The 13717-nt window shown below is 40.9% G+C and overlaps 1 protein-coding gene across 2 annotated transcripts in view; it reads left to right on the forward strand.

Moving 5' to 3' along the window:
• LOC116989023 (S-adenosyl-L-methionine-dependent tRNA 4-demethylwyosine synthase TYW1-like) overlaps positions 1–13717 on the forward strand; it is a 116201-nt gene that overhangs the window by 6013 nt on the left and 96471 nt on the right. For both annotated transcript variants that reach the window (XM_033046148.1, XM_033046147.1), the window contains exons 6-7: positions 2448–2741; positions 3922–4041. In XM_033046148.1, coding sequence (XP_032902039.1) covers positions 2448–2741; positions 3922–4041 — 414 coding nt within the window. The remainder of the gene's footprint in view (positions 1–2447; positions 2742–3921; positions 4042–13717) is intronic.

A 13717-nucleotide genomic window follows, 5' to 3' on the forward strand; every position in this document is an offset into this window, starting at 1 on the left:
CCCCCTTCTACTACTTTCTCTGGCAATTCATTCCATGTATACACCACTGAATACTATACTGTCAATTTTTGAGTAATCTGCAAACTTACTAATCATGACAACTACATTCTCATCTATAGCATTCATAAGTTCATGTGATAAGAGCAGAATTAAGCTATTTGGCCCATCAAGTTTCCGCCATTCAATCATGGCTGATCTATCTTCCCCCACTCTTAACCCCACTCTTAACCCCATTCTTCTGCCCATAACCCCTGACACCCGTACTAATCAAGAATCTATCTATCTGCTGTAAAAATATCCATTGACTTGGCCTTCACAGTGTTCTGTGGCAATGAATTCCACAGATTCACCACCCTCTGACGAAATAAATTCTTCCTCATCTCCTTCCAAAAGGAGCATTCTTTTATACTGAGCCTATGACCTCTGGTCCTAGACTCTCCCACTAGAGGAAACATCATCTCCACATTCACTCTATTCAGGCCTTTCGCTATTTGGTATGTTTCAATGAGGTTCCCCCTCATCATTCTAAACTCCAGCCCAGTGTCATCAAACGCTCAACATATGTTAACCCACTCATTCCTGGGATCATTCTCATAAACCTCCTCTGGACCCTCTCCAGAGCCAGCACATCTTTCCTCAGATATGGGGCTCATAATTGTTCACAATACTCCAAATGTGACTGACCAGCACCTTCCAAGCTCCCCCTTCAGCCGGTCAACACTGCAGGGGCTGACATTGAGGTGGTGCAGACATATAAATACCTTGGAGTGCACCTTGATAACAAACTGGACTGGTCTGTCAACTCTAACTCCCTCTACAAAAAAGGCCAGAGCAGACTCTTTTTCCTCAGAAGGCTCAAATCCTTCAATGTGTGTAATGATATGCTGCACATGTTTTACAACACTGTGGTTGCAAGTGTTATTTTCTACGCTGTTGTCTGCTGGGGCAACAGCATTAGTGCAAAAAACAACAAGAAGCTGGTCAAACTGGTTAAACGAGTTAGCTCAGTGCTGGAGGGGAGAGTAGACTCTGGGATGGATGTGCTTGAGAGGCGTATGAGGCACAAGGTGCAGGTCATCCTGAAAAACCCCGGGCATCCCCTCCATGTAATTCTGGAGAGTCAAAAGAGCACTCGGAACAACAACCGGCTCCTCTCCCTGCCCTGTAGAACGGAGCGGTTCAGGAGATCCTTCACCCCTGCAGCCATTAGATTTTATAATTCGGACAGCTAGGCTGTAGGGGGATGCATTTTGCAATTTTTAATTTTTAATTGTTAATTATTGGTCTTTTTAAGTATTTATTGCTCTCAGGTAGTGTCCACATTGTATTCTATGTATTTTCTGTCTGCGTTCGTTTTGAATCTGTGGGTTTGTTGGTTGGGGGCTTCTGGACATCTGAATTTCCCTGAGGGGATCAATAAAGTATTTATTATTATTATTATTATTATTATTATTATTATTATTATTATTATTATTATTATTATTATTATTATTATTATAAAGCCTCAGCATTACATCCCTGTTTTTGTATTATAGTCCTCTTGATATAATTGCTAGCATTGCATTTGCCTTCCTTACTACCGATTCGACTTGCAAATTAACTTTTTGGGAATCCTGCACCAACAATCCCAAGTCCCTTTGCACCTCCGATTTCTGGATTCTCTCCCCACTTAGAAAATAATCTACGCTTTTATTCCTACTGCCAAAATGCATGACTCCACACTTTGCTATTCTTTGCATTAATATAAATGACAAACATCAGAATAGCATACCACTGGACAGCGACCTTCAATCTGAAAAAACAATCCTCCGCTACCACCCCCTGCCTCAGAGGAGTTCCCTGTAGTCCAAATAGGTGAATCTCATCTCCCTGCATCTGCTCTTTAATCATGTATTAATTTGCTTTATCCTCCTATTCCTACTCTCACTGGTTTGTGGGACAGGGAGTAATCTTGAGATTAGAACCCTGGAGGTCTTTCTCTTTACCTTTCTGCCGGGTTCCCTATATTCATGTAGCAGAACATCATCCCTCTCCCTGCCGATGTCAGTACCAATATGGACCACAACCACTGCTTGCTCTCCCTCCCCTTTCAGAAAGTCTTCTGCCTGCTCGGAGATATCCTTGGCCGTGGCACCAGGGAGGCAACACGCCATCTTGAAGTCTGGCAAGCAGCCATAGAATTGCTATTCTGTGCCTCTGACTATAGAGTCCTCTATCACTACTACTGACCTAGACATTGACCTGTCCTGCTGCAGAGAAATTTATTTCCATTGGAGTTCTGGTGCTGTTTTCCTGAGCCGAGAATTAATTTTACACGATTTTCCTCTTGCATATAAATTTGTTTTTGCGAATGTTTTTCGTCTGCCCCGTTCTGTGTACACAGTTATATTAGGAACAGTGAAATAAACTAATGTCCCTGTTAACTACCTTGCACACATTCTTTGCAGGTTGGTAAAAATATTGACATGTGGCTGTGGATGTTGAACGCCAACCGTATTATGACCCGTGGAGAGGGTGACTGCAATGTGGTCAAGAGCAAACATGGCAGCATTGAAGCTGATTTCAGTGGATGGCAAACCAAGTTCTTAAGCAGACTGCATACACTTCTCAAAGGAGATAAAGGAGGAGAGAAAGAGTGCAATGGCACTTGCAAAAAGGGGAAATGCAAGTCCAAAGAAAAGCAACATAAAGAAAAATCTAGTCAGGATGATGAAGGGCCAAAAGATCACAGTAGCGGAGAGGTAAATTGAGGTTATTAATTATATCAGTGAATTTATAAAAAATTTCCATTACTTCTCACAACCCTTACCGATAATTTTATGTGTGGTCGAGGATTGATTCCACTTGCAACAATAAATGGAGTGGTTTCACATTTATACCTAATCACTATGTTGGGTTTCGATAATGAATTGTATGCTGTAAATAGCTTGATCCTGCCTTAGCTTGGTGATGCTATAAATCTTTCCCTGCATTCATTCCATCTACCCCACACCCCGTTGCCCAACTTACCTTTGGCTGCAACCTCCCCCCCCCCACAATTGACGAACTGTACACTGCAAGTGCCAGGAAGCGAATGGGTAAGATCATCTCTGACCCCTCTCACCCTGGACACAAACTCTTTGAAGCACTTCCGTCTGGAATACAACTCCGAATTGTCAAAGCCGCCTCAGCCAGACATAAAAACTGCTTTTTTCCATGGGCAGTAGCTCCACTCAATAACCAAAAGTCTGTAGCCTCCTTTTGCTCTGGTATTTTATTTAATTTACGTTTAAACTATAATGTTTTATTATTAATGTTTAATGTTTTATGTGTCATTCTTCATTGTTACTGTATGTTGTGTTGTGTTGTTACTTGTGAGCGGAGCACCAAGGCAAATTCCTTGCATGTGTACATACTTGGCCAATAAACTTATTCATTCATTCACAAGGCTGTATGTTCTCCCATATGTGGTCATCATGAAGAGAGAGGATTTTGCTCCCAGTATGTTTTTTTTTTAGTTTAGTTTTAGTTTAGAGCTACAGCCCTTTGGTCCACCATGTTCCTCAGCGACCAGTGATCTCTGCATACTAATACTATCCTACACACACTACAGATAATTTACATTTATACTAAGCCAGTTAACATAAAAAACCTGTATGTCATTGGAGTGCGGGAGGAAACTAGAGCTTCCCAGAGAAAACCCAGGTAGGAAACGGGGAGAATGAACAAACTCGGTACAGAAAAGCACCTGTAGTCAGGATCGAACCCAGGTCTTTGGCGCCGTAAGGCTGCAACTCTACTGTGCGCCACCGTATATATTAATTTCTGTTCCTTCCTGCAAATTGCAGTTAATGTAACATTAGTTTTTGGTTGTAAGTGCTGGACTACTTCTTGGCATAGTCACATCCACAATGGCATCACTAATGGCATGTTCTCTTCCAGGAAGAGCTGTTTGAGACAACAAGTGAAGAAGAATCAGGGGTGGAAGATGCAACAGAATCTGCATCTGTCATTGATGTAGAGGACCTGGGCACTGTAATGAACAACATGAAACAAACAAAGGTATGAGTTCATTTATTATAGTGATACGTTGCTTCAACAGTCAGTCATGATTACTATCATTCAAACAGGGTTTTGCTACAGAACCAAATTAAGGTTCAGAAAGACTGCACAAAATGTACATTGGATTTATTTAAATCAGTGGTGAAATGCACACTGGTCTAGTTTTTTTATTTCATTTATTGTTTGGTTGGTGGATGAGAGATTAAAAGTTTAAAAGGAACTGTTCTGGTCAAATAAAAATAATTTTCAAAGATCATCTTGGTAATGGCACTTGTTTTTCCATTGTCCCAAATAACAATCCTGTGTTTTAATTTAAATATGTTCACCGCTACTATTGGTCTTGTCTATTGTTTTTTTTGCCTTGGCTCTTCTCTTTTGTCTCTGACACAGTTGTTCTGAATGTCAGTCTGGGCTTTGTGTTGTAACACTGGTCCTGAAATATTGAAATGCTGCAAGGATAATAAGGAATCATTGACCCATTAACTATTATGAGCAGCAGCATACTCTGGCTGTGGTCTGCATTGATCAGTCATGTCTATTCTTGAACATAGCCTTTCTCTTCTGTGTTTCCTTGAAGATGAAGTTGGCCATTAAATTTTATGTTTTGCAGACTTTATCTTTATTGCAAACAGTAGATATGTGGGACATGGTGAAATTCACATCTCAGGCAGATAAAAGAATATCTATCATAATTAAGTCTTAATCTCGTATTATGCTGCTCAATTAATCCAAACAAATTTATTCAGGAACTGAACAAGGTTTCCTATGAGAATTGTCATAGTGCTATACTCACAAGTGCTATAAGATAAAATGTTCGGGTTTTTTTTGTGTGACACCCAATACTAATAATTCCCTCATCAATTAATCATATTTGTTACTGAGTATAATTTAATTATCTATCTATATACTATTAAAAGTCCCGTCTTGTTTCTACGTGTGCGTGTGTGTGTGTGTGTGTGTGTGTGTGTGTGATTGTATCTACGCCAAAACAGTACACAGTAGCGACATCATTTTTGCAGAACCTTAATCAGCTTTTTCCCATCGTCGCCCTTGTCAAGTTTCCTTCAGATTTGATGTTATATTTCACGTTATTGATATTTAAAGGTTTAAAAAATCCAACTTTAAAAAGATTGTTACTGTTAAATCCTTGCAGCCCCAGCTTACAACAAACTTCCATACAAAGTTGCAATGCAGGAACACTGTGCTTCCACCAAGTTGTCACCGGAATGGAATCTCACAATCCCTCGACATTTGCAACAATGTTGCCATCATAGAACATTTACTCCTGCTAGCACAGGAGGGGCAGGGGCCAGGGGGAGTGGAATTGGAATTGGAAGTGCTGGGGGAGACAGGGGGAGTGCAATTGGAATTTGTTTTAAAGTCCAGTGCTGGGGGGGGGGGGGGGGGGGGAGGGGCAGGGGAGTTGTGTATGCGCGTGCGTGTCCATCATGCCCTGAATTACGCCAAAACTGTTATACGATAGCGCTACAATTTTTGGACCACCTTACTCACCATTGTCCTGTGGTGTGGTGTATCACGTTTCCTACAGATTGATGTTACATTTTACAAGTTATTCACATTTTTCAACTTTACAAAATCTAGTTTGAGAAAAATCACAGTGGCAGTTAGCAGCTATGATGTCACAATGGGTTCTCATTTACATAAACTGCCCGTGAGCAGTGTTCCAGCCCACAATGACATCACAATGAGATCAGCAGCTTCCACCTCAAGGGCAGTAGGGAGGGGAGATGGGAAATGCAGGGAGGGAGGGAGTGAGATTTAAAAAAAAAATCTGTTTTAATCAAATTCTTGGGAGGTTTCATTTACAAAAAAACATTGCGGTTTTCATTGTTGGGAGGGTGGAATAGGGGAGAGGTTTCATTTACAAAACAAAATTTAGAATTTTCCTTGTGCGGGGGTGGGATGGGGGGGAGGTGTGAGCGCTGCAGCCACCCCCCCCCCCCACCCCCCACGTGGGGACGATTAATTGGCTCCGGGGAATGCCGACTGAGGGTAGGGGAAAGGAGAGGGAGGGAGAGGTGAGGGAGGGAGTCAGGAAGGGGAGGAGGAGAAATGTTATTTAAACATTTTCAGTGGGGGAGTGAGCTAGGGGAGAGGTGAGGAGTGTGGGAGCAGGGAGATAGATGCAGAGGAGGGGGCTAGGGAGGGAGGGAGTGACTGAGGGTAGGGGAAAGGAGAGGGAGAGGTGAGGGAGGGAGTGGGCGAGGGTAGGAGGAGAGGGGAATGAAGAGGGAGGGTGATGAGGAGGGGGAAGAAGTGCTGGGGGATGAGGGGAAATGAGCCGCGCCTGTGCGGTTGGGGGCTGTGGGTGAGTGGTGGAATATTGCATTGGGGGAACAAGTTGTGTTTGGGGAACGGGTGAGTGGTGGAATATTGCGTTGGGGGAACGGGGCCCAATGGGTCCCACTTCGTCTAGTTACTTCTATAAATAGTTTTGCTCTTATTTTTCATGTACTAGTTAAGAAGCTTTATCGATTGTAACATCTGACTGGCTAGTAGCTCCAAAAAACAGCAAGAATATAAATTGATGCACAAGCGCTTGTGAAGATGAGAATAATTATGTACCTGTATATTCTAAATAATGAAATCATTACACTTTTACAGAATAATAAGCACATACTTCTGAACGGTTACTTGGATCTCGGCAAGAAGAGAGGCTTAGCAACAAGGAAATTGACTAATTAATAAATACGATCTAAAATGATAGACGTGAAATTATAGTTTAAAAAAAAGGCAACTTGCACCAAAATGGCTATTGCTTCATAACAAAATACATTTCTTGCTGCCAGTATAAGGCCATCAACTGATGTTATAGCTGTGCAGACATTTACATAGTATCCAAGATCTGTATGAGCAGTGAACATAATTTGCTTTCCAGTTTGTTTACACTACATGGACATCAATGACAAGGTTGTAATTTTTTCCGTCTACTTCTGAGTTGTGCATCTCCTTAATGTAATCATATTACAGGATCTGTCGATTAGAATTGTTAATTCATTGCAAAACACAGGCAAAAACAAGCTAAGTAATGGAAAGATAATCTCTATTTATTTTAAAAACTATTATTTCATCTCTATCATCAGATCATATTCATTAATTAGTCTTAATTTCCTTGCTGCTAAGCCTCTCTTCTTGACTTGAGAGTAGACAAATAGCAATTTTAAAAAAAGCTGTTATTGTTATGTTCATCAGCAATTCAAATCTGAAGGAAGAGGCCTCTCCCTTGTAAAAGTCAATTCTTGGTGCCAGAGTCTGGCAGTAATTAAGATAACCTTTTAAACATCTGCTTATGCACTGAAATGAACAAGTTATGTCTTATACCAGTATGTTTGGTGATATCTGTAAAATACATACATTAACTTCATTGTGTTCAGTACGATTAAATGTTGAATATCTCAGTAAAATACTGCTATAATTAAATTTGTGGATGAAGCGGGTAACTCAAATTACAATTTCTGAGTTCCTTGTAAAAGTGTAGCCCAGTATTTGCTGGATATTGTTGCATGATCATTGTTTAGTTGTAGAGTCATATAGTGTGGAAACAGGCTCTTTGGCCCAACTTCCCATGCAACCAGCATGTCCCATCTACACTAGTCCCACCTGCCATCAAATGACCCATATCCTCCAAAACCTATCCTAACCATGTACCCGTCCAAATGTCATTTATTGTCCAGATGTCCTTTAATGTCCAAATGTTTAGTATTCATCTCCAGTGATAATTCAACCGTTGTTACCACAGATTCCAGCCATTACATTAACAGTTCTAGGGCAGACAGAGTGATTACCTTCTCCCCAGACAGTGCATACTTCAACCTGTAAATATTAGGTTGTGTTCATGAGCTGCAAACTATACTTTTATTTTAAACATTGAAACCACATTTGTCATCTTACAATCCTTGAATATTGCCCCAGAATTTATGGAACACTCGAAAAACATCCCCTTATAATTCCTTGAGGGTTTTAGGATGCATGCAAAGAGTTTTATGAGTTTGTGATTATTTAATAGATCTTGACATTTTGTGCATGACGTTTTATCTAGTTCTCTGTATTATTAGCTACAGTACCTAGCCCCATTTAATAACCAGACACTTTGTCGAAACTAATGAAAATAATTCATTTAATAGATAAAAACACACATCTGTCTGTTCATATAATTAGTTATCGTAAACTGACATTATTTAATGGACATACCTGTTTGATTTCTTTTGCCTAAATTAATTAATCCCTAAGGTGATTTGTTTATTTTGCTTCAATTAATTTTTTGAATAAAAAGGACCTTTAAAAATCGACAGAAATCTGTGTTTCCACCTATTTTAAAAGGAACTGTAAACATACCAGTATTGGTCTGAAAAATACATGATTTGTTCAGTGAACTCAGAAGTTATGGATGTTTGTTTGAAGGAATATTTTCTGTTTTAACATGTTTATTCTCCCCATGTCCTTCCAAAAATCCAATATTAAACATGAAGTTCCTAAAATAAAAATTAAACTGATGGGAGAAGAAAGTTCTTGGATGTAGTTCCAAGAGCATCCACATCCTTAATGTTGGGGGGCCCAGCATATAGGTGATAAAGACAAGGCAGAAGCATCCATAATTATGTTCAGCCAGGTACCAACTCAGCTTCTTCCTAAGATCCCTTCCATCTCAAAAGCCAGTCCTTAAGAAATGGCTGAGAGCCCTGGATAAAGAGCTTTGGGGTCTGATAATATTCCAGCTATAATGGTAAAGCCTTGTTCTACAGAGGTAGCTGTGGTTCTAGCCATCCAAGCTGTTCCAGGACCCTGGATTCTATGCAGCAATGTGGAAAATTGCCCAGGTGTCTCCTGTTAACAAGAAGCAGGTCAAACCAAATCTTGCTAATTACAGTGCACAATATATTCAAAGGGCAGCAAGATAGTGCAACAGTTAGCACTACTGCCTCAGAGCTCCAGGGATCTGGGTTTGATCTGGAGCTCATGTGTACCGCTTGTGATTGGGTGGGTTTCCTTCAGCTCCATTGTTCTCCTACATCCCAAAGCTGTGGTCATGTGATAGGAGCAGAATTAGGCCATTCGGCCCATTAACTCTACTCCGCCATTCATTCACGGCTGATCTATGTCTCCCTCCTATCCCCATTCTCCTGCTTTTTCTCCATAACCCTTGGCACCCGTACCAATCAAAAATCTATCCATCCCTGCCTTAAAAATATCCATTGACTTGGCCTCCACAACCTTCTGTTGCAGAGAATTCCACAGATTGACCACCCTCTGACTAAAGAAATTCCTTCTCATCTCCTTCCTAAAGGAACATTCCTTAATTCTGAGGCTATGACCTCGAGTTCTAGACTCTCCCACTTCGTGGAAATCATCTTCTCCACATCCACTCTATCCAAGCCTTTCACTGTGCTTGTAGGTTAATTAGCTACTGTAACTTCTCAAGTGGCAAAAAGTATCAAAGAGGATTTAAATCAACATTAAATAATGGCAGTGAGTCACTCGTCATTGATAAAATAGCTATATATGAGAGAAAAGCATCCTGTAGGAATGTATCTCCACTTATAACATAGTATTTCAGTGGGGAAAGGGGCGTCATCTTACAGAAAATTGTAATATGGACGTTTTTTCAAGGAACTCCACCCCTTCATAATGCGAGGGATGTTAACTCAGTACCCGTATCAGACACTAGGTGGTTCTGTTGCTCTATGTCCTTTCTTGGTTTTCCCTGGCACTAGGTGGCGCTGCTGCTCAGATCTTGTGTCCCTCAACAAATTTTAGAAGTATGAATTTAGGAAGAAATCAAACCTGTAATCTTTACAAAATTGTATTTCCTTTGTGTTTTTTTGCTATTTGCTTGAGTTGCATTTGTAAGTCCTAATTTCTTTCTCTGCTCAACATTTATATTTTCACTGCTATGGCTTTTGAGTGTATAACTCTGGGCCATTTACTGCTTCCTGCAAGGGCTTTGGCCTCTGGAAACTGAGCCTTACACTATGGCTTTCCAGCACAAATATCTTGCCAACTTCAGTAGCACTACACTGTTTGCAATGTGTGTCAGGTTTAGGCTGGTTGGGAAGGAGGGGTGGAGGAGGACATCTTTCATCTTGGATAGAGGCTGCTGTAACAAAATGGTTAGAGGGCAAGCAAAATGGACATTGGATTCTTGCAAGATTGGGATATAAGATTTTATTATTTTCCAAAAATTGCATGTTACCCATTGAATCAAGGAAAGGAGAGGTTATGTTGACACCTACAGAAACAGCAATTACAAAGCTATCACGAAAATACAAAACAGAAATACTGCTCTAAGTAGATGTGATGATTCCTGTTCAGTGGATCGTTTAATCAAACCCTGCTATTCCCTGGTATTCTTAAGTGAGTCAAGGTGTAAATAAACCCAATGCGAGCATGAAAGATCCATCTTGAAGAATTCTTGGTTAACTGCCTGTCTTTTACCTTTTTGTGCACAAACAAACTTGGGTTGGTAAAGATTCCATATCCATCACTTTTCTAAATATCTCTCAAGAAACAGGTACCCCACCCAATTCCTGCCAGATTAAGTCATGCAGCAGCGACTGTTGCTCATCTTTGGCTTTAGAGTCATGGTGTTGTACAGTACAGAACCTGGTCCTTTGTCCCAATATGTCCATTCTGAACATTATGCCCATCTGCACATATTCCAATTGCCAGCATTAGATCTGTATCCGTCCATGTCTTGCTTAGTTAAGTGTTTTTCACATGCCCCTTTAAACATAGTAATTATATCTGATTATACTACCTCTTCTGGCATTGTGTTCCAGATGTCAACAACTGTGTGCGTGCGTGTGTGCACACATGCCTGTGTGTGAGAGAGAGAAAAAACAATGACTCTGCAGATCCCCTTTAAGACTCCTTCTCACTTTAAATCTATGCTTTCGTGTTTTTCGTACTCTTATAATGGGGAAAAAGATTTTGACTAACCTATCTATGCCTCTCACAATCTTACATACTTCTATCAAGTCACCCCTCAACCCTCTTCACTCCAGGGAATATAAGACCAGCCTAATCAATCTCACCCCATAACTAAAGTCCTCCAATCCAACCAACATGCTGGTGACATGACATTGCGTATGTTAGAATCTGGAGCACCAGGCAACATGCTGGAAGATCTCGACATGTCGATGCAGATTGTTTGAATATCGTGGTGAATCTCCTCTGCACTCTCCCCAGTGCAATCACATCCTTCCTGTACGCATGGCAACCAGAACTGCACACATACTCCAAGTGTGGTCGAAATGTGTTTTATAATGTCCTAACTCAAATATTCTTGGCACGTCCTGTTTAGACAACTGCTCAGTATGGCTGATGGTGCCAGCTACACTAAATCAAATATCTGAAGGTATTCACACCAGTTCTACACCTTCATCCCAGACTGTGTAATATGTTTATTCCTCCAGAGGAAATGTACCAGGACACAAGCTGTTGCTTTCAGAATTCGGCTGAAAAACCATCTGTTTACACTTTTATAATTTAAAAATGCATATTCAATATCCGTCTATTCTTCCCGTCCTTTTGATTCCTTCACTGATGCTTATTGGCTACAAAATGTATCAATGATGTTTAACATTTTCATACAGGGGATATCTGAGCATTATAAACTAACATTACCAAGTAATTCATAGCCAAACTTTTAACAAATTAGTTATGTTGTACCCAAACTCCATAGAGAGAAGTGACCAAACTTGTAACTGTATTGTGAAGAGATAAGAGAGTAATAGGGCAGGAGAGGTAATCGGATCAAGGAAATATATCATATGGAACGGGTGCTGAGTATACAAAGGGCTAGACTAAGTGGGACCCGTTGGGTCCCAGTCACACGGGAGGCCTGGTCCCCCAACGCAACCCATTGTCCAATGCAATATTCCACCATGGTGTGGGGGAGGGGGGGGGGGTGTGTGAGGGACGGGGGGTGGCGTGGGGGAGGGGCGGTATGGGGGAGGGGGGTTGTGGGGGAGGGGGTGGGATGAGGTAGGGGGGTGTTGGTGTAGGTGAGGGGTGTGGGGAAGGGGGGATGTGAGGGAGGGGGGATGTGGGGGGGTGTGGGGAGGAGGGGGAGGGGAGAAGGGGGCGTGTGTGGGGGAGAGGGTGTGTGGGGGGGGGGAGGGACTCCACTCAGAAGCCACCGCCCACGGCACCTCCCGACTCCACACAGTGGCTTCCCCTAACGCCACTCTTGCGGACTCAATCAGCACGTCTTGTGGACTCAGCCCCGCCTCCGGGGTTTTATTCTCCAGCGGGTGCCGGATGGGGCATTACCTTCATGGTGAATGACAGGCGAGAAGACCAATCTGCTGATCTCACGATTTTTTAAACCTTCATAACTTTTGTAATCTTCCACGATCAGAACAAAACATTGTGCGCTTGGAGCAGAGGAGAACGGTGAGTAAGATGGTGAAAAAATCCTCGATATATAGCGTACCATTTTTGCGCAAATTTAAAAAAAAAGCAAACCGGAAGAGGACAAGATGAGAGTTTTTGTAATATTATAGAAGATGACGAGGGAAGCATGAGGCGTGCATAGAAACTGAGGGGATGAGGCAAAAGAGGGAAAAGATATGGGTTTGGTTACTAAAAAGGATTAAAGGAACTGAAGATGTTTGGGAATGGTAATGGAGCTGAGGTAATAAATATCTGGTAAGTGGAATAGAGTGCAGTCACTTTGATTTTACTTGTTGGCATGTGATCCAACACCTGTAAATCAAAACTGTCAATGCCACAAGCTAAATCTTGCACCCATCCTGACTCTCAAACCAAAGCCATCAGTAACCCAGACTAATTCATCACAAGATTGCATCAGCAAATGCACCTGCTATTAACAAGAAAGGGTAGAGAATGAATTAAAGATGAGGGTGACTAAACAAAGGTCAGATATAAGGAGGCAAAAATAAAAGACATAATGGGAAGAAAGAAAAGTAACAGCGACAGAAAGATGTCTCAGGTAGATTGTTCTCCAACTTTTGAGGAAAATCCATTTATTTAAAAATATTATTGATCTATACTCTTCCATTAATATTTGAATAAAATTAACATTCTATCCCCTGGCCACCTTTCTTTTATCAGCTCAGCTGCACCTTTCCTGTCTCCAGCAATCCACTGACTTTATTGACTGAAGTTAGAGGATCCTGACTATCAATGAATGAAATGTTTAGCATACAGTGATTATTTCCTCCAAGCATCATATCAAATTCCTTTGCACTATTGTGATCTTAGTTTTACAATTCAAGGAATAAATCAGAGTCAAGACTGGGATCAGCTTACTCAAAAGGAAGGTAGATAAATCTAGGATATGCCACTGAATCTATGGATCAGTCACTAAGATAGCAATGTATGGATAAGCAGTTAGAAAGGCATATTCCCAATAAAAGAGAATGAATCAATTCAGTAGCTCAAAATACACCCTCCAAACATATTTCACCACATTTATATCTCCCCAGTAATTGAACTATGTATTTCTAGTATTTGCAATATAAATTACATTTTTCATTATAACAAATATTTTGGAAACTTTGATTATCATTTTCACTAAAGGGTTATCTCAAAAAAGCTCAATAGTCTAAAATATGAGCCTGTGCAAGTGTGCCTGATTTTCTGTGTAGCTAGAACATAATTTTGTCAGTTCTATTAAACCAATAGTTTTGAG

This window comes from Amblyraja radiata, chromosome 28 (assembly GCF_010909765.2).
Source record: "Amblyraja radiata isolate CabotCenter1 chromosome 28, sAmbRad1.1.pri, whole genome shotgun sequence".
In the NCBI taxonomy this organism is placed as follows: Eukaryota; Metazoa; Chordata; class Chondrichthyes; order Rajiformes; family Rajidae; genus Amblyraja; species Amblyraja radiata.